The sequence below is a fragment of the Contarinia nasturtii genome, unplaced genomic scaffold (assembly GCF_009176525.2).
Source record: "Contarinia nasturtii isolate CC-2019 unplaced genomic scaffold, AAFC_CNas_1.1 Cnas_scaffold_4311, whole genome shotgun sequence".
In the NCBI taxonomy this organism is placed as follows: Eukaryota; Metazoa; Arthropoda; class Insecta; order Diptera; family Cecidomyiidae; genus Contarinia; species Contarinia nasturtii.
The window spans coordinates 1,866,567-1,886,103 of NW_022201606.1; the positions used below are offsets into that span (position 1 = coordinate 1,866,567).

A 19,537-nucleotide genomic window follows, 5' to 3' on the forward strand; every position below is an offset into this window, starting at 1 on the left:
CAAATAAAATCTTAATGGTCAATCTTCAGTTTTGAACAAAGTATTATCTGCATATATATCAATAAACAGTTTTATGTTTTAGTTTAATTTTGAGTTTACGGTATTTGTTAATGAGTTCAATGATTCCAAATGTATAGATATGCAAGCATAGGTGGTGATGAGTCACAAGGTGCGTTCGATGTGATTTGAAAACATTGATCTTCGGTAAAAGTTCTAACTGTTGAATTCTAATTGAATCAATCGAGTATTAATGGGGCTGATTTCACTTTACAACTTTTGGAATTTACTAAGAGGCGGAGCGCAGACTTCCGTTTCAGAATAGAATGAATGTCAATGAAATTAAATTGTCTAGATTGATGGGAAATTCTTTATTTTATAGTGCGGGTGTATAATCTGTTGGTACGAGTATCTAGTTCAATTCGTGATCGAGCGCGACTCCAATTTCACTTACTTTCGTATTGCAAAGCGCTCAAAGACAAAAAAGCAATGCCAATCCAGTGAAGTGGAATCAAGTTCGATCATTTGACGTTGAAGCGAAAGATATGGAAATTATTGTTCTTGGCATAATAAGCAGAAGAATGAAATGAATGCCGTGTATATTCACAATTCATGTGCATAAACGCGAAATAGCAATAATGTGTTTATTACTTTGGTTAGAGCTGTTGGTGCTGTCATATAACACGTTATTTCTTTCTTATTCTGTTCTTTTCTTGCTATTTTTAGCGGCTTTCTTTCTCTCTTCATATTCTTTCTGGGAAGTTGGCTATAAGCTATCGCTAACCATCAGTATTTTATGTTTTCGTTCCACCACTTCAGTACTCATCGAACCTTTGAAGCGAAAGCATCAAAACGATCAGCAACCAAAGAACGAGAAAATTTATTCAGAAACAATGTGTGCTGAAGATAAATAGTTTGAATAGTAGTGTGAGTTACAACAATCAAGTGCAGAAAGTCGAATATTTTTTTGGTGTTTCGTTCAACTGAAAAATAAAACAATTCTTAAGAAAAAATAAAATGTGGAAATTTAAAATTGTGTTGAACGAGAATTAACTGAAGAATAGTGACGACGCCCACGAAGAGAAATTGATTTTTTTATATGCGTCTTTAAATTGATGGATTTTTGAAGAGTTCTTGTGGTCTTGTTCTGAATTTGTAGAAGAAGACGATTAAAAAAAAAAACAAACAAATTAAAGTCGAACGCAAGCAAAGGAACGCCTTTACCACGAACGGCGTAAACATCAAAAAATAACGGTATGTTTAATATATGCATACACATAACGATACGTGTTCTGGTTTTTTTTACCCGTTTTATTCTTTAAATGGTTATGCGATTAACGCATTTCTCTGGTCATTTCGTGATCATAATTTTACATTTCCTCTATGACCATGATGATGTAGTCAAAGTCGGAATGCTTGCGCTTGAGGTGCTGCTGCATAAAACGATTGTTTATTTGACACGGTTCTTTTTTCGGTAAATTTTCAAGCACATTTAAATCTCAATGCGTCATCTCATTCGGATGCGGTAACAAAAATTAGCCACAAAAACGTTCAACCAAAAAATAAACCGTCTGCATTTTGCACAGCGCTCAAGCGATACCGTTACAAATTACCATGAATGTGTGATTTTCATAAGCCAAAAAATCGATATTATGCGCAGAAATATTCAGTAGTCATGCTAACGGATTGAATAAGTACAGCTTGAAATATACAATACGCTTAATTAAATTCAATTTGTAATTAACACATTTGGATAGGTTTTACAAGACTTCATTATATTCGTTGGAAACGGTACTCTTATTCTATACGCGTGTGTAATGCACATATATGATTAAAAGTCAAATTAGACGAGATTCCAGCGTTCGTCGAAAATCTCTATATACTATGAAACTTTAATAAGCGAAATTCCATCATCTGACGTCTGTTTTTAAAGTACAAAGTGTCGGTTTTCTTTTATTACCAACATGATTAAATGCTCGCAGCATCTTACTTTTCATGTTACTTCTATTCTACTTTCCTTTGTTTTGTTTTATTTTATGTTGTTTTGTTCATGAAATCGTTTGTTGAATGAACAATTTTGAAAAATAATTTTTAATTTTTAATACGTTTTTTTTCTCTTCTTCCATTATTTCCAATTGTAAGCGAATTTACAGTGGTGAATATTATTCGCCTCACTTCAGTGAAACCCATCAAAAACTCGTCTAGAAATCAGAACAATTTCAGAACATGTGAAAATTTAATGAAGTTATCAAAATAAAAAAAAGAGAAAAGCGTTCAACAATTTCGCAGCGATAAAATGATGGAATGAATCGTAAAAACCATGATCTTAGATTAGAGGCTGGTTCCACGTTCACACAATATATGTATAGATGTTTGTTGATAAATAATAATAGAAAAGAACGGCATCCAAATGAAACTGTCTCAATCTACTCAATTCGTATTCGAGTATTGGTTAAAGATCTGATTTTATTGGGAAGAAATTACATTTTCCACAAAAATCATGCTGTTTTTTTTTACATAAACCAAATATTTGACTATGAAAATCATTCGTGCGCACACACGCCGTAACACGCCTAAACAAAATGTAAGCGAGCCCCATTTTTACACCAATGTGTGAGTGTGCCACATTGCGCCAACAATGCATCCAAATAAATACAAAAAATGCTACACGATATAACTGATTCACATGTTATACCGCGGAATAGAATAAAGAAAAACAACAGTAACACAACAAGAATAGTAGTGACAGCATAGAAAATAGGTCGCGCCATCCAAGTTTAATGGTAAGGTCAAGACGTATACAATAAAAAAAGAAAGCAGAAAAACGCATAGTAAATACAGAACCAGCACCGTTCAAACACGTTTTAAACGCAAACAACGAAGAACAAAGCGGAAGAGGGGATTCTCATTTTGAAAAAAAAAAAAAAAAAAATAATATAATAATAATCGTATATTCTTGGAGTGTATGAGATAAAATGCTAACAACACACTACCGTAGTAATTCTACATTCTTCTGGTGAATTCCAAGCGTTTGTTCACCGTCATCCGTCAACTATAGACCACAATCCATTCGCAGCTCATTATATGCACATATGAATGTGATAAACGTATTAATGGCATCAACCAACTGTTTCGGATTAAATAATAAACGAGCAAGTCTTCATCGACAAAAAAATACACGACGGAAATGGAATATCTGCTTGTTATGTATATCTTGTGTGCCATTAGTTCAATGACTTTGCATTGCATACGCTGGAACTTTGTGTTTTCACTTGAGACTTTTCACCTACATACACGCAGATTGAAAATTCAAGAGAAAAAAATCTCAAGATTTACATGGACTCTCAAGATTATTTATCACAACAATATAAGATCTCATCTTTGTCAAACACGATGGACAGTTACCATTCTTTTCGGGTTAATCATTAATCGCGAGAGAAATTTCGTCAAAACGAATGCTTATTTGTTTCGTTTGCTTTCGAGATCAGATTGCGAAGCACTTCTTTTCTTGGAAGCTGTCAGTAAGAGTTTGTCACGCGTACAATATTCTATTAGAAGTGTGATACTTGAGCTACAAAAATAAACATACTTTCTATGAATTTACTGATTCGGAGAAAAAAAAAACGTTCACTGTGTAAAACGGTGCCAAATTTGATTTGTGCCTTTTTATACGTTTTTCTTTTATTCTTTTCTATTTTAAATACAATGATAAAATCAAAGTGCCAAAGATAATTTGTTTTCTATTTCAATTTGCAGAAGAAAAAAAACCGTCCAGCCATCATCATGAATTGGATTTGTAGTTTGATTGTATTTCAATACACAATACTGCTGTTGCAAGGTAGACCTGAGACTAGCACTTCATCTATGCCCGAAAAGATCACATTGGAAATGGAGCATCCGTCATCAGTGTCAGAAATTTTAACAACACTAGAAAGTGGCCTGCCATCAGAGATTGTTAGTGCGGACACGAAAAAACATTTATCGGCCAATGTCGCTATTTCGACTCCATCACAAACGACCAAACGTGTCATGTCCACAACACAATCGCGAAAAAACGAACCAATTAAAAAAGCTACAAAAGCACCTGAATTGGTCATCAGCAGCAGCAGCAGCACAATTTCAACGGCTTCGAGCGACATGGATTTTATCGCGAAAACAACAAGGTACGGAGACAATGTAGATCAAAGTAGAGACATTTTGCATGCCAAACAACTAACTGCAGATAATGTATATAAGTCTGAGCTTCAATTATCATTAGTAAATAACCCATCACTTTTGAGGCAATTAAGACAACAACAAATTAATCGCATAAATCGTCATTACTTGGCAAATGTATACAGTTACAATCCAAATTCAAATCAATTTTTTGCACAAGTTCTAACCACACCAAAACCAATTCAAGCAATTTTGTCGTCAGATTTAGAACCAGAACCAATTGCACTATCACCGAATCCGATTTCGGTTGCACAATCCACATATTATATTGTAAATCCAGATGAAATCGGTCCCATTGATAACCTCCAAACAAATGCAAATAGTTTTTTAACCTTTGACAATCAATTTAATCCAAATTATGTTAGTAGTGAAACGTATCAAGTACAACGACCACCATTAACTGTAAATATACCATATCATGAATTTCCGACGCCGTCGCCACCGCTGTTGATTAATTCAGCAAATATCACGAAATTATATTCGATCATTGGTTCAAGCACACCAGATCCGTACAATAATTATCAGGCATTGCCAACAAAACCATCGACAACACGACGTAAAGTTGTCCATTTTACTGTAACAACACATCGTTCTGTAAAATTAACTCATAAAAATGGTCACAATTCCCCACATAATACAAAAAATTCGCACAAAAATAATCAAAATTATCAAAACCATCATCATCAACAGCAGCATCACCATCATCATCACCATCAATACGATGATAGTCACGAATATTATTATGAAAATCACAAGCACACACAGAACAATGTTAAAAAACATCAATCGGAAACGGGGCAATTTAATAATAACAATCAAAATGATGTTAATCGAATTTCAATAGTTTATAATGAAACTAGTCATATTACTAGTACAAATGACAATCAAAAACCAATTAATATTAACACGACTAATTTAAATAAAAATAAAAATGAATCAATCGCTCAATCGACGACCAAAGAATGTTTGGTCACACAAAATTTGGCCAATCCACATCTGGAAAATGTGTGTAGTTCAAATGATTTGAAAATTATAATTCAATTCGATGGAACCAAAATACCAAATGCAACCGAAAAGAAAAAGAACGAGGTCAAGCCAAAATCGAAAAAGAAAAAACCCACCACAACAACAACTACTACGACCACTACGACGACGACCACGACTGTCGCGCCAGATTCATCGTCGTATGAAAGTGATGAAGTTGAAAAATATGATTATGATGATGATGATGAAGAACAAGAAGAAGATTTGGGTATTTTCCAACCGATTCAAAGTATTTTCGACTTTCTGCCATCGAATCGGGCTCGACGGCGACATAGAAAACGACCAAATAAAAACAAAGACAAGAAAAAACACGGCCAAAAATCGAGCGAAGTAATTAATAAATTTCAAACAATTGTTTTACAATCGCCGCCACCGCCGACAACACATCACGAACCAGACAAACATGATTTTCATTTGAGTAAATCATCTTTGTTAAAACTACTGGCATTGTTACCGCTATTCGGTCTTTTAAAGCCATTCTTCTTTGGTATATGGACGCTGGTGTTATCGCCAATTTTGGTGATTTCGATCGCGGGCGTCGCTCTCGGTGTTGTTCTTTATCCGTTCTTGGCGATATCTCGCAAGCAAGTCTATTATGCATCTTCGCAACGATCGCCCAGAATAGTTATTCATAAACATCCAACGCCACACTATGGCTTGAAGGCCCCATCATCAGGCATTCGCATCGCCAAATGGACAAGTGGCGAGAAACGCAGAGTCTATGCTCCTCAAAATTTAAATCATTATCGACGTTTAACGAATGGCGTACATCCAAGGCGAATCATTCCGATTCGATTCAGAAAAAATCAACAACGACCAATGCGACAGCGACGAGATACACAATTTCAACAGTGGCTTTTGATTCAAAATAATTTTAACATTCGAATTATGTCACCCAATCATGAATTTGACTACCATTAAAAACGATCTATAGATATATAAATGTAAATAACATGCTTTATTAACCTAATTTCTATTAATTCTTGGCTGGGCATCACCATATTTGCATGGACCGTATAAAAATATGTAAAAAGGTAGAAAAATAATAATAATATTTAAAATCAAAATATTGGATCGGTTTTATTGTAAAGTAACCCAAAAAAAAATCCAAAAAATTTATGCATCAAAGTCACCAAAAAACAGTGTAACTTTTTTTCATTTCCAAGCGCCAACAAATCTAACCGTAAAATATAGTGAAAAATGTTGTAAATTATGCTTTGGATGTGAGGTAGCTACATATTAGGTAACCTGCATAATAACCCGTAAAAAACGAGCTAGTCATTAACATTATAAAAGAATATTTGAAACATATTCAAATGAAGAAATAGAAAATGTGGCTGAAATTCTTTATTTCGTTTCTGTTTTCTGCACAGACTCATTGAGGAATTAAATGCTAAACAGAAATCACACGTGACAACGACACCAAAAGCTGACCCAGTTACGACCACCACAGCAAATGCTGAAAAACCAACAATCTATGACATAATCACCGAAACGGAAAAAAACCACACGCTATTCTCAAGCCGTAATCAACAGCAATCGATTTCGAGTAGCACAGTGTCACCACCGTTGGCTCTACCGTTATCATCGAAGATGCCAATGCAAAATCAAAGATCGGACGACACACCAAAAGCGATCGGTCATCACGTAGAAATGCATCATAAAGGCGGCCATCCAGGCATCGCCGAACCATTAACATGGCAACAGCTCGAATCGGAAATGTCAATGGTCGATCAAAATCTAAAGGATTCATCAACTTCAAAGGATGGCATTTCGACGTGGATTTTATTGAGTGGTAGTGACAAGCAACCATCAATGGTCGCAACACCGGCCACAACAACAATTGCTCATGTGGAAAAAGTGGACATTAAAGATGATCGTCAGAATTATCGTTTTGGTCACGCTGACAAAATCGTAAAACCAGTTAAAAATCGCGAATCAGTTGAAAATAAAAAACCAAAACCAGATAAAAAGAACAAAATACCTACTTCCACAGCCGCGCCAAAAACAACATCCCCACTATCAACAACAAGCGGCATTCTAACCGCCAGCGATTTTATGTCAACAGAACAAAAGAATCGACGAAAAGGACCGATGGTGGTCAAGGCAGGCGAGCATAAATTGAGACGGAAATTATCCACAACCACTACTGCAGCACCAATTATTTCTCATGAAAAAGTCGACAATATGCCCGTATCGGCTGAAGTAATCGAAACAACAACACCAGTCTCATTTATAGTTCTTGAACCGAAAATTGCCGGATTCGATTTGCCACAAGATCGTTCGCCGGGTACAACATCCAAAAAACCATCGAAAAGTAATGCAAATAAGAATAAACGCAAACCAGCGAAAAAGAACAAAGTAACAGCCGTTACAAAAACACCACTCAAAAATAAAGACAAACCAATTTCAACAACAATTTATAATTATTTGTCACGCGAAGTTATGCCGAGCGTGGGTATTTTGGGTGCTGGCATTTTGTTAACCGGTATTGCTTCTTACTTTTTAAGTCCATTCGGAGCATTGCGACGTTCGTATGATGAAGCCACTGATCGCCAGGATAATGTTGATAGCATTTATTCGGTAAATAACGAAGAATATGCAAGTGCAGGTTCGGATAGTGGACAACATGAAGAGGAAGTTTTTTCAAAATTCTTACAAGGAATGCCATATCGTGACGTACCGAGATATGTGAAATATTTCAAACCCGATCAACAGCATCCGAATCAAGCGATGGGTCCGAATCATGCAATGGGTCCTTATCGTCAACAGGTGCGAGTTCAACCACAGGCATCGAATGTCGTACCAAAATACAGCCCATACATGCGTTATCGTACCGCACCCAGTCCACATTACAATTCAGCCCAGTATAATCCACAACAAAGTTATCCAACCTACCGTAATCATCAGATGAGCACACAGCCAGCGGTGCAACCGCAACCGGCCTCACCTGTTTATAATCCACAATTCCATGAAATGCAAAAGCAAAAATCATTTGCCAACAATATGGACACAATTCTGAAGCATCAAACCATCATTTACGGAAAAGCAACCAATGAAAATGCTGTTGAAGAAAAATCAATTGGAAGCGATATTCAAGCTGAAGCCGACGACGAGAAATTGCCACAAGCCGAAGGTCAAATAAGCGATATAAATGAAAATGAAACGATGGAAGATGTTGCAGCACAAATGCAACGTCGAACAAATACATATGTTGTGGGAAGTGCAATCACAGACACACAGCCAGGCGAAGCGGTTGTTTCAGCATCAATGACCGCATCAATCGATGGTTTACCGTCGAAAGGCATTGTAGAGCCAGTTATCACAGTTACAGCGTCATCACATGGGCCGAGACGTCGACGTGAAATCGATGCCGTAACGCAAAAATCATCAAATAAAACGATCGAGCATGAAAATCAACAACCATCATCATCAACAACAACAACAACCACAACCACTGCACCGCCAACGCAAAGCACACGCTTATATAGTGCAACGGAATATTCCAATTTAGTTTCCGAATACAATATGCTTAGAGAGAAATTCATGTCATTCGATCGTGACTATTCGAATGCAGAAAATGAAAAAAAAGTTGAAAAGAAAATGCAAGCCGAATTTAAAAGCATAACCACTGATCATGATGCACTGAAAAAAGCCGTTGACGGTGCAAATGCGATTGAAACATTTGAAAAACAAGTGCGTATACGCGCTAAAAATTATGAACTTTCGGTAGTTTTGAGAACGGGCATTGCAACATTGCGACAACGAATTAAGGTTTTAAACGAACTCGTCGAACATCCCGAAGACGATCGAATTATTGAAAAAATTAATCGTCGCAATGGCAGTACCGAAACTAGCTCAACATCAAACTCAACGACGACCACAATTGCACCAGAACTTGATAACGGTTTTGTTGGATTTTTGAAATTGCTTCAGTTGAAAGCACAATTCGGTTTAAATTTACTGCAGAATATACGACCCAGTTTTGAGCGAGCATTTGAAGAAGTTTTCAAAAGACCATATGAAAAACTACATTAAATGTTCATGCCAATTTCTCTGCACATTTTTGTTTACAATTGAAGAAGAAGAAAAAACCCGTCGTCAAGTCGCCACAAAGCGACAAGGTATTCTAATCATAAAACGTGCGTTAATTACGCATTCTTTTTTTTACATGAATGAATGATTTAAGACAGAACAAAAACATAATTACTTTTATAGAAAAGAAAAATTCTACAATTTGAGATAATAAAAAACAAGACTAAAAAAGATGATGGCACACTTGCGTGAAACAGGAAAAAACACGAATGGAAAAAAGTGAATTTTCAGCTGCCGAAAAAATGAAAGCAAAACAAAAACCAATTTAATTAGATTTTGTCTATTTTCGTTTTTCTTTCACTTCTCAATTCACAAAGCTTAGGTCTCAATAGCTCATTTCTAGCGGAAGATCCGATGACCGAAACTGATTCTGAATTATATTTTTTACTTTAAAAATCCAAATGTGTCTAGTATATTCTATAATTAATTACAGAATGCTTCAATATTTTTTAGCGTAGTTCAAAATCTTGCAAGCAGAAAAAAAATTAATTATTAAGCTATTTATTTTGATAAAATGGAAAAAAATCTTCTGAATTCGAATTATAATGTTCATTTTATTTTTGTAGCGAAAAAAATACATACTGTTTAGATTAAGTGAATTCTCCAAATAATAATGTTAAGCATCACTCATAATAAATCATATAAAATGCACTAAACTAACATGAACGACGAATGCATCTTAATAATAAATTAAATTCGAAATGAAATTAAAAATGTCATGTATGTTTGTTTGCCAGTTTTTTTTTTGTAAAAGATCCGAAATTTCTAAAAATTAAGATTGTACTAAGCCCAAATAAAACTGATCTTTCCTTTATATTGAATAAAGAGAAATTGAAAATAAAGTAAATAACATATTATTTAGACATAGACTTAGACTTAGGCCGTCTCAATTTGGATTTTGGCGGATGATTGGCACATTCGGAAGATAGAATATGTTTACGAAGATCAGGAACTCGTGGTAACTTCTTTGAACACAGTCCACATTTAAAGTAAACGATGCCGACTGCTTGGCGAGTTGGTTTTAGGCAGAATTTCCTATGTTTGTTAACATCTTTATTTTCAACGATGATGCCATCACATTTGCATTTAAACTTGTACTGATGAAGATGTTTTTCTATAACATGCATATTATACGTCCTGATACTAACAAATCTTTTGTTGCAATGCTTACATGCATACCTGCAATGTACAAGACATTTTTTAAAAATGCAAAAGTCAATAAACAACAATAAATGACATAACATACGGTTTATATCCCAGATGTGTACGCATATGAGTTACATGCAAGATGGCAAACGATGGAAACGTCGTCTTACACAAGTAGCACTCATACATTCGTTTACATTGAAATTCGTGTTTCTTTTTGTATTTATTGTCCGAAAATTGTTTGCTACAAAAACTGCACTTCACCAATCCGATTTTCGTATGAGATTTGGTGTGTATTTTTAAATTGATTTTGGTCTTAAATTTTCTTGGGCACAGTTTACAATGGAATTTTGCCTCTCCCGTGTGTTTTGTAACCATGTGACTTCTTAGTGTTTTTGCGTTTTTCGATGTTAATTTGCAAATATAGCACTCCATTCGACGTACAAAACACAATGTAAAATGTGCATTTCTCTGAGCTCTAGTTGCAAAACGGCAGTTTTGACAATTTGGACAGACTAATGAGAGTAAATGGGGATGCTTGTCGTGGAAATGACGCGCCAATATTTTATTTGATGAAAATGACTGTGGGCAGGCCATGCATTTTGCATACCGTTCTCCAACGTGTTTCAAATCGAAATGGCGTCGAAACTTATTGAAACTCAAGCCAAACTTCGTGAACTGACATAGATGACATTCGTAACGGCGTTTGCGGCATTTTCCCTCGTGCTCTTCTAACTCGGCTGAATTCAAGCAACGACGATGACATCGTGAACATGCAAAGTTGAATAATTCTCGATGGCGTTGCATGTGGTGGCTTAACGCCTCAGGACGTGGATAAAATTTGAAACAATGCGTACATTGATACGGTTTTTCACCTGTAGATCATTTTTTTTTTATATTTATTATTTAGGGAAGAAAAAATAAAATAGTTACCAGTATGTTTTCTCATGTGCATTTGCAGCATTTCGAAGGATAATTTTGGATAGGAATATTTACCTATGGAGAAATAAAAGTAAGTACAATGAATGTCATGAATCAAAATGAAAAAAGAAGAAACAATGAATCGCAATTATGAATACTTACATAAATGACACTCGAAGCGATTTCTATTAAGGCAAGTAATCTCATGTTTTATCTTTGACTCTTCGGTAGCAAAAAGAAATTTGCATCGTGAACATTTGAATGGCATTATTTCGGGATGGTGTTGCATATGAGTTCGGAGACTACACTTTGTTAAGAACCATTCGTTGCAATGTTTGCATTGAAACGTTCTTTCACCTGTATGCAAGCGTTGCATGTGTGATTTTATCTTATGCATGTGCACACGGTTCTCTGTTTCTTTGCACAGGTGACATTCAAATGTGCGTAGTCTGACGCATTTCAATTTATGGTCCTCAAAATCCTTTAAATGCATTAAATTTTGAATTGAATTTTAATTTTTATTTTGATTAGAGTTACCTTTTTCTTGAAAAAGTTCACTCTACACAATGGACATTTGTAAACTTTTTTCGTTTTATGGTCGGTTTTTACATGACATATAAGCAAAGCACGCGTGAAAAATCTTTCTCTGCAATGTCTGCATCTATGTAGAAAAAATAAAATAGTTACCGGTATGTGCGCAAAGGATAATTTTGGATAGGAATATTTACCCATGTGGTGCATAGCCGGTATGTGATCGCATATGTTCCTTCACGAGAGATCTATTCCTAGTGGTTTGTTCAAAATCACAATACAGACACTTCACCATTTTGACTCCATCTCGTTCAATTTCCAATGGCTTTGGTTCAGTGTATTTCTTAGACTTGTTCCGATTCTCGCTAGATTTTTTCTCTTTCTTTTTTGTCTTCGGTTTTTTCGATGGCAATTTTTTAATACTTTTATTCTTGCTCTCCGTTTCATTTGCAATTTGCATCATTTCTTCACGAAATGCATTTATGGTTGCTTCATCTACATCGGGTTCTGTTTTTATAATCTCAAGCTGTGATATCAATCCAGACTCCGCTTCAACTGCAGCTTTATTTGCATCATTTTCAGTGTATATTTTTGTTGTTGGAAATTCCATTTGCTCGTAATCATATTCAACTGGCTCGGTTTTAATTTCCACATTATCAACAACAAACTCTGGTAAAATGTTACTTGAAAAATTCAGTTGAAATTGTTTCTTTTGTGGTTCCAATTCACTTGCACAGTGCACTTGTGGACGTTTTTTCGGCATTTTTTCTTAATTTTTCGAAATCGAATCTACATACGAAAGAAATAATTATCAACAAAATCAATTTGATTGTGAGAAAAAACGCCAAAAGGCGTATTCTCTTACGATGTAACGGGAGAATCTCTTAAGCACATTTAGTGTGATTATTTTGACGAAAACAAACCAAACAAACTTGGTTGCAACGCATTTGTCAAATCATATGTTTTTTTACTTGAACTGAGCTACCGGCAACGAAGCGACATCTTAATAATACGTCAAATTAGTTTCAACATTCAATTACAAAATAGCGCGATATTCGAACCAAAAAAAGATGATATTTTTTTTTTAAAGAAACCAATACATTTTCATTTCGAATGAAGAACTTTCGAAATTAAATCTAAATAATTATATCGAAAAAATAAATGGCACACAAAATTAGTAATAAATAACTTGGCACATTTTGGCATGTACGCCATCTTGTGGGAAATAGTTATACTATTTGTAAAATTGAAAAAAACCTGTCTATCCAATATGAATTCACCGAGTTTTTTGTTTAAACTATTTATTATTACATTCACATTGGTTTTATAACGCCAAGTTGTTTGCAGATGACTGATGTATTCTAACGTAACATTGACATTTTCCGAAACAATATTTTTACATTATTATTATTACTGACAAATTGCTATCTGTGAGAAGGAAGTTTTGATTTGATTTTTCTCTAATGTTCTCCAATCATCTCTATATAATAGATATCATTTTGTTTTTTTTTTATCCAGTTTTTTTTGTTCAGTTTATGTTCAATATTATCAGCGTCTGATTGAAATAACAAAGTGTGTATGTCTTCCTCTAATAATTTTGCGGTGTTTTCTCTTCCACTTTTATCATACTCACATGATAGATTCATGAAACGACTAATAAGAAGGAAACTTATTCTTTGAACTTGACTAATTTTCTCGTTTGTTTAAGGGTCAATTTACTCTCTTCCGTTTTACATTTATTATCGCAACGCAAACCCATTCATTGATTGCATGAACATTTTACCTAGACCTTGAATTTTATCACTGCCATTGGATTAACTCGTTCAGTACACATGCATTTGTGGATGTACGCTTAATTTTGATAAATAGTTTTAAAAAAAGACTGCTTCACATTTCATATTGCGAAAATATAAGCGAAATTTGTTTGAATGCAATGCCAACATGCTCTATTAATCACAAGAAAATTTGTGTTGTTTATTGACTGGGCAATGCTTCACACAATTTAAATCGAATTTCTATTCTTGGTGATGCGGTTTAACAAGAGATTCATTATATTATTAATTAACAGCCACCACAGAGAGGTTACTGGTCACAAATTCTGAGTTCTTAATGAGGTTTAATTTGTCTAAAAATGTATATCTAAAATAAAATGAATCAAAATACGCATACCAGTCTCACGCATCGATAATTGCATTAAAAGTACAAATGAACAATGTAAAAGGTTGTTGTAACCGTTCGTTAATTGATCGTATAATGTTTGTGAATGTGTGACAAATAGCACGAAATGTTGCATCGTTCCAATAAAGACTTAATCAAATACTCTGCCAGTTAAAAACTACTGCACTGACCTGTATAACTCTCAACTTGTAAACAGTCCGAAGCTCATTTTGGCCTTTTTTGGAAGTAAAGCCATTCGAACCGGAAGTTTTACGCTATAAAATTTCCCAAATGGTTTCAGTGTCAACGAGACAAAAACTATAAATATTTGATAATTGTTTGTGACTGAAAACCATTATTAAAGGAAATTCGGTGAAATGAAATAGATTAAAACAATCATCACTATAATTTATTGAGATGATTTTATTTTTGATGCCCATCGGTTTTGCAATGACAGAGCGTCATATTTCATAGCCGAAAACCGGGTGCAGTGACTGGTAACAAAAACAAAGAAACAAAAAATCGGTTAATTATTCGGTGGTCTGTGCTAATGTCGCTACATTCAGCGTCAATGTTGTCTCTGGAACCGTACAGTGTGTTGGTCATACATTCATATGTTTGTAAAATTTGAATCAATTGTTGGTAATCAACGGTTTGTGTACAAAACGCGTGATCAGATTATATGTCGTGTTGAGAGCACGAAGCATCATCGAGCAAACCTTTTATAACAATAAACTACTATCAAACACAATTTATTAAATTATAACATAAGAGTAATGGTTATGGCGCGCATTGTGTCGCTCTTTTTCGCCTTCAACTCCCACGACATGTAAAAAAAATGTACTAGACAAACACACGCGTTCATATATGTATCTCGGAGCAGATCACATCACTGTGCGCTATCAAACGATGTGAATTTATGTTTACAATCTAGTTCGTTTTCGCTGGTTGATGGGAGAACAAAATAAAAACGTTTCGGCTGTGCGCAACCATCGAACGAAAAGCACCCCAACTGTACTGAAAAGAGATCTTTTCCTTACTGATACATTTTTAAATCGTTGAATTAGTATTGGTGATAAGTGAAAAAAAAAATATGATTCAATTTTCAATTGACATAGTCGTGTAAGACTTAAAACCTTTTCAGGATGAGCATGTTGCTGCAAAAAGAGTTAGAGTCATTGGAGCTCACATATCCAATTGAATCTAGCACAGTGTCAAATAAAAACGAGACTAGCAAAGTGCCCGTCGCTGCAATCAAAGTACGAGCTCATTTTTTTATTTTCGTTTTGAGTCAGTTGAGTGACGTGCAATTTTATTCTCTTCTTTTTAAAAAAGCGAAATCTATCGTCACCCACTGAGGATCAAATACTTTTGCGACATGATGAAAAGAAAGAGAAACTATTTATGCATCCCGGAGTCATTGAGGAAGAACCAGACTCTATGGATAGTATAATAAGCGATCCATCATCATTTCCGATTACCGTCTTGCCTCCTTCGACGGCTGGCGGCACTGGTGTTCTTATTCGAAATTCGACTCAAACGTCATTCGGTCGGTTAAGCCGAATTAGCACCAATTCAAAGTATGTATTTGATGATTGTGCACAACAGACGAATGTAATAACTAAATGTGATTTAATTAGAATATTTAGTAAACATCAAGTGAAATATTGTCTATCAGTTTGGTGATGATTTATGTGATTATGTGTGATGATTCTATTTTAGTTCAATACCAATTTAATTTTAACTCTCGGGAGGAAAATTAACATTTTCTTGGATAAATTTTTAGATTTTGTCACAATGACACTCGCCAAAAGTGATTCAATGTGTAGTTTATTTATTTTCAGAGTACGTGAACAAAAACAAACTATTGACTGATAAAAACAAATATGACAAGTTTTTGCCAGCCAATTATCACATTTTGTAAATACTTTCACAGTTTGTAAATTCATCTAAATTCGAAAATCTATTCTAAATACTTTCGAATTGGATCGAAAGTAAAAATTAACTCCAGTAACATTCCAGAAAATCGACCAATAGTAGTTGCCTGTTGCTTCATTGCACGCGAGAATTTAATTTTTAGAAATTTTGCTTTACAAAGTGCGTGTCAATTTATAAATTGTGATCTCTTAAATAATTTAATCATAGAAATGCTACATAACAACCAACGCCGTTTACGCTGCAAAGGTTAATTACGAAGTGATGCTGGAAATTAGTGAAAACCTTACATAACTGGTTGTGTGCGTGTTAATTTTTTTTGTCATATTGTGCTTTTTACCCAAAGAATGATTGAAAATTGTCACATCCTGCAGTTCTTTGGTTGTTTCTTAAAATCTATTCACTAAATGTTGCGAAAAATAGTAACGTACATAGCTAATAATTGAGCACACACTCGTCAAGTCTTTTAAATATTTACTTTGAAGTTGTAAAATTGTTATTTAATCCATTATCACCATTCAACGAGTTTTATTGAGTGGAACAATACGGTCATCTGATCTGTCACTTCTACGACAATTTTTTTTCTTCCGAATTCAAAAATGTTGTTTATCACTTATTTATACTTGACTCTTGTAATGTGGATAAAATCCACAACTGATTTGTTTTTTGGAGTAAAAATAACAAATGTTATCATCACAAAATTTAACAAGTACTAAAATCAAAACAAAATGCCACATCAAACATTCTGAGATGACTGTTTCGCGTGAGTTTTTCTTGTAATAAATAAAGTAAAATTCAACGACAACAATAATGATTCAATCAAGAGAAGTTATAAATTGATGTTCAAATAAGTAGAATTATTTGATATTTCACATGTTTTTTACGAAGAGCTCTTGAAAAATGACACAGAATTCTGTTGTTTACATTTTGCGGAAAGAACGTCAAGCTCAAAAAACCGCCTCTCTTATAATGTATTTGGTCAATAAAACAATTATTAGGTTGCGAGTATGATAAGGCATAGAACGAGAGCGAAAATTATACGATGAGTGATAAATACAGCTTGCGACAGCATTCATTTAGTCCGGATAAGCTCCTCAATGTCGCCGTAGCACAAACAGCGTCAATGTACTCATTCTGAAAAGAGAAATAAACAGAATTTTGTGTGTATAATTTTGCGTGATGATTTTTATCATTCCAATTCAACGAGAATCAACAGTTTTGATAATTCTATTTATGATGTACAATTAAATCTGCATCGCAACTTATTTTCAAATTGTTTTGCAGCAAAGTGTTGAAGATACAATAAAATGCTGCTTTGATAAAAATTGGGCTTTGTAATACGTGAAGTTTATTTCACTGCAGTTTTGTCCAGAGGTTTTATGTGATAATTTTGAACGAAAGTTATCGAATTTCAATGATGAACGGCGGAAATGGTGCAAACCATCGTTCACCTGAATCAATTCACGGTGAAGACACGCGGCTAATGTCGCTCACATCACAGGCACAGATTTGGCCAAATTCGCCAATTACACATAATCCATATGATACAATATCTTCACCAGGGGCGTATTATACAACAATTCATTCTACAAGCTCACGAAGGTATCGTTAACATTACTACGTATGCGCAGCATGTATTTTAGATGGGAGGAAGTGCACATACCAATGTTAACGATAATACAAACAAATATAATCGTTACAAAAAGAATTATAAGGTGTGATTCCGTACGAACGTCTTTAAAACATTTGAATATTTAGAAAAACTAACAGTTTTTCAACTGAAAATTTACAAAATTGTTTGAATGAAGTTTATTTTTGTTCGAAGCAATAAACTACAAAAGGTCATTTGTAAATATATTATTTTGGTGTTTATGTGAATTTTTTTTAACCAAAAACTATCATGTGTTTAATTCGAGTATTACAGATCAGTGTGTCCATAACATATAGAAATAGCACTAAATAGTGTCGATATCTATACTATATTGGTCCACTATATATGTAAGATATTCCGCAAGACACCGTAGCTCACGATAGAAGTGAGTGCGGACGGCAAACATGTTGACGCATACACACAGTTCTTTCTACTGCCGCATGGCAATTTGTGATTTTTTCCGTCTACACTGGCTTCGATCGTGCGATACGGTGCCGTGCGGCAATATCTTTCATATATAGTGGACCGATATAGTATAGATATCGACACTATTTAGTGATATTTCTATATATTATGGACACACTGTTACAGATAATACATTTTCACGGTCAATTTTCTAGATAACGCATTAGAAGCGAATTATTTGTTTGGACATTTGAACACTTCACTAAAGGAATGTTGACATTTTTGCTCAATGTATCTGTAGTACATGGGCTATAAAATAAGTTACCGTCACTGTTATCGCGATAACAATTGATTCATTCATGACCCCATGACGTAGATAAGACGGCAAAACATTCGTCAGCTAGACGTTCACGTAAATATGGAGCAATATGAATATGAACGAATGTTATGATTCAGAAAGAACTTAAACGGAAACATTATTATCAAGTTGAGATGAAAGAAAAAAAACGAGCTTTAACATAGCGGCTTTTTTATAGTTTAATTAAGATTTATGAGACATGGCGGTGCGTTATTTGACCGATAGTAAATGAGGCAAAACAAATCTCCCTTTTTAATCAATTTAATATGATCACCACTTCACCTGAGCACTTTACGGACACAATCATGTGATATTATCATTGTATAATCGTAATTTATAGCGATTTATTTCTTTTAAACTAAATAGAAGCCGAAATTATCGTCCAGGAAGCTACCGAAAAATTAGAAGACGTGCCGTTTTAAAAAATGGGTAATGTATTCAATTGCTAATGGATCAAATTGCCAATTTAATTGATTTCTTTGATCTAATTTCAATGCAGTGATTGCAATGTTGTTCAAAAGAAAATCTCGCAGAGGAGAATACGTTTCTTGCAAGATATTTTCACAACACTCGTCGACTCGCAGTGGCGATGGACCTTGATTGTGTTCGCTCTTAGTTTTGTTCTCTCTTGGCTTTTCTTTGCGATGATATGGTGGCTCATCGCGGTCACTCACGGTGACTTAGAAGAGATGCACTTGCCCAGCGAACAAGGTTTGTCACTGCTCTTTTTTACTACAATGAGCGGGAATGAATTATTATTCATTAAGCCATGAGATAAACGAAGGGAATAAATTTCAATTGTATTCAAAGGTTGAGCAACCAATCTAAACATACTTGAATGCATATTTAAATCACAAATTATATTCCCCAAATTGTTAACTCATGACATATACTTCCCGCATTAATTTACGACAATTTATCGATAAATAAACATTTAAATTATAGTAGACAATTTTGGACTGCAATCATTTTTTCAATTAAATTTTTTTATTCCATATTTAGCAAAGAATGAATGGGTTCCGTGTGTGTTCAATATATACAGTTTTGCATCATGTTTCTTATTTTCAATCGAAACTCAGGTA

General features: G+C 34.5%; 3 protein-coding genes across 3 annotated transcripts in view; 2 read left to right on the top strand and 1 right to left on the bottom strand.

The window, feature by feature from the left end:
- The first annotated feature begins 826 nt into the window (after positions 1-826).
- On the top strand, positions 827-10,187 carry LOC116350783. Its single transcript, XM_031782718.1, has 3 exons — positions 827-1,251; positions 3,754-4,160; positions 6,630-10,187. The coding sequence occupies exons 2-3, from the start codon at positions 3,781-3,783 to the stop codon at positions 9,292-9,294; spliced, it is 3,045 nt and encodes a 1,014-aa protein (XP_031638578.1). The 5' UTR covers positions 827-1,251; positions 3,754-3,780; the 3' UTR covers positions 9,295-10,187.
- Positions 9,995-12,897, bottom strand: LOC116350784 (zinc finger protein 2-like). The gene is made up of 7 exons (XM_031782719.1): positions 12,815-12,897; positions 12,147-12,738; positions 11,956-12,079; positions 11,581-11,899; positions 11,431-11,493; positions 10,598-11,372; positions 9,995-10,530 (listed from the first exon to the last, which is right to left on the bottom strand). Exons 2-7 carry the CDS (start codon positions 12,710-12,712, stop codon positions 10,206-10,208), a joined length of 2,172 nt encoding a protein of 723 aa, XP_031638579.1. The 5' UTR covers positions 12,713-12,738; positions 12,815-12,897; the 3' UTR covers positions 9,995-10,205.
- A 2,067-nt stretch (positions 12,898-14,964) lies between these two features.
- Positions 14,965-19,537, top strand: part of LOC116350923 (ATP-sensitive inward rectifier potassium channel 1-like) — a 4,659-nt gene continuing 86 nt past the window's right edge. Inside the window, exons 1-5 of the mRNA XM_031782921.1 lie at positions 14,965-15,365; positions 15,442-15,686; positions 18,822-18,884; positions 18,955-19,166; positions 19,458-19,534. Coding sequence (XP_031638781.1) covers positions 15,252-15,365; positions 15,442-15,686; positions 18,822-18,884; positions 18,955-19,166; positions 19,458-19,534 — 711 coding nt within the window. The 5' untranslated portion in view covers positions 14,965-15,251. The remainder of the gene's footprint in view (positions 15,366-15,441; positions 15,687-18,821; positions 18,885-18,954; positions 19,167-19,457; positions 19,535-19,537) is intronic.

Coding starts and splice junctions, on each gene's coding strand:
- LOC116350783 (XM_031782718.1), top strand. CDS start 3,781: ATGAATTGGATTTGTAGTTTGATTGTATTTCAATACACAATACTGCTG. Junction 4,161..6,629: donor TTTATCGCGAAAACAACAAG/GTACGGAGACAA, acceptor TTTTCTGCACAG/ACTCATTGAGGAATTAAATG.
- LOC116350784 (XM_031782719.1), bottom strand. CDS start 12,712: ATGCCGAAAAAACGTCCACAAGTGCACTGTGCAAGTGAATTGGAACCA. Junction 12,080..12,146: donor ACCGGCTATGCACCACATGG/GTAAATATTCCT, acceptor TTTTCTACATAG/ATGCAGACATTGCAGAGAAA. Junction 11,373..11,430: donor GCACATGAGAAAACATACTG/GTAACTATTTTA, acceptor AATGATCTACAG/GTGAAAAACCGTATCAATGT.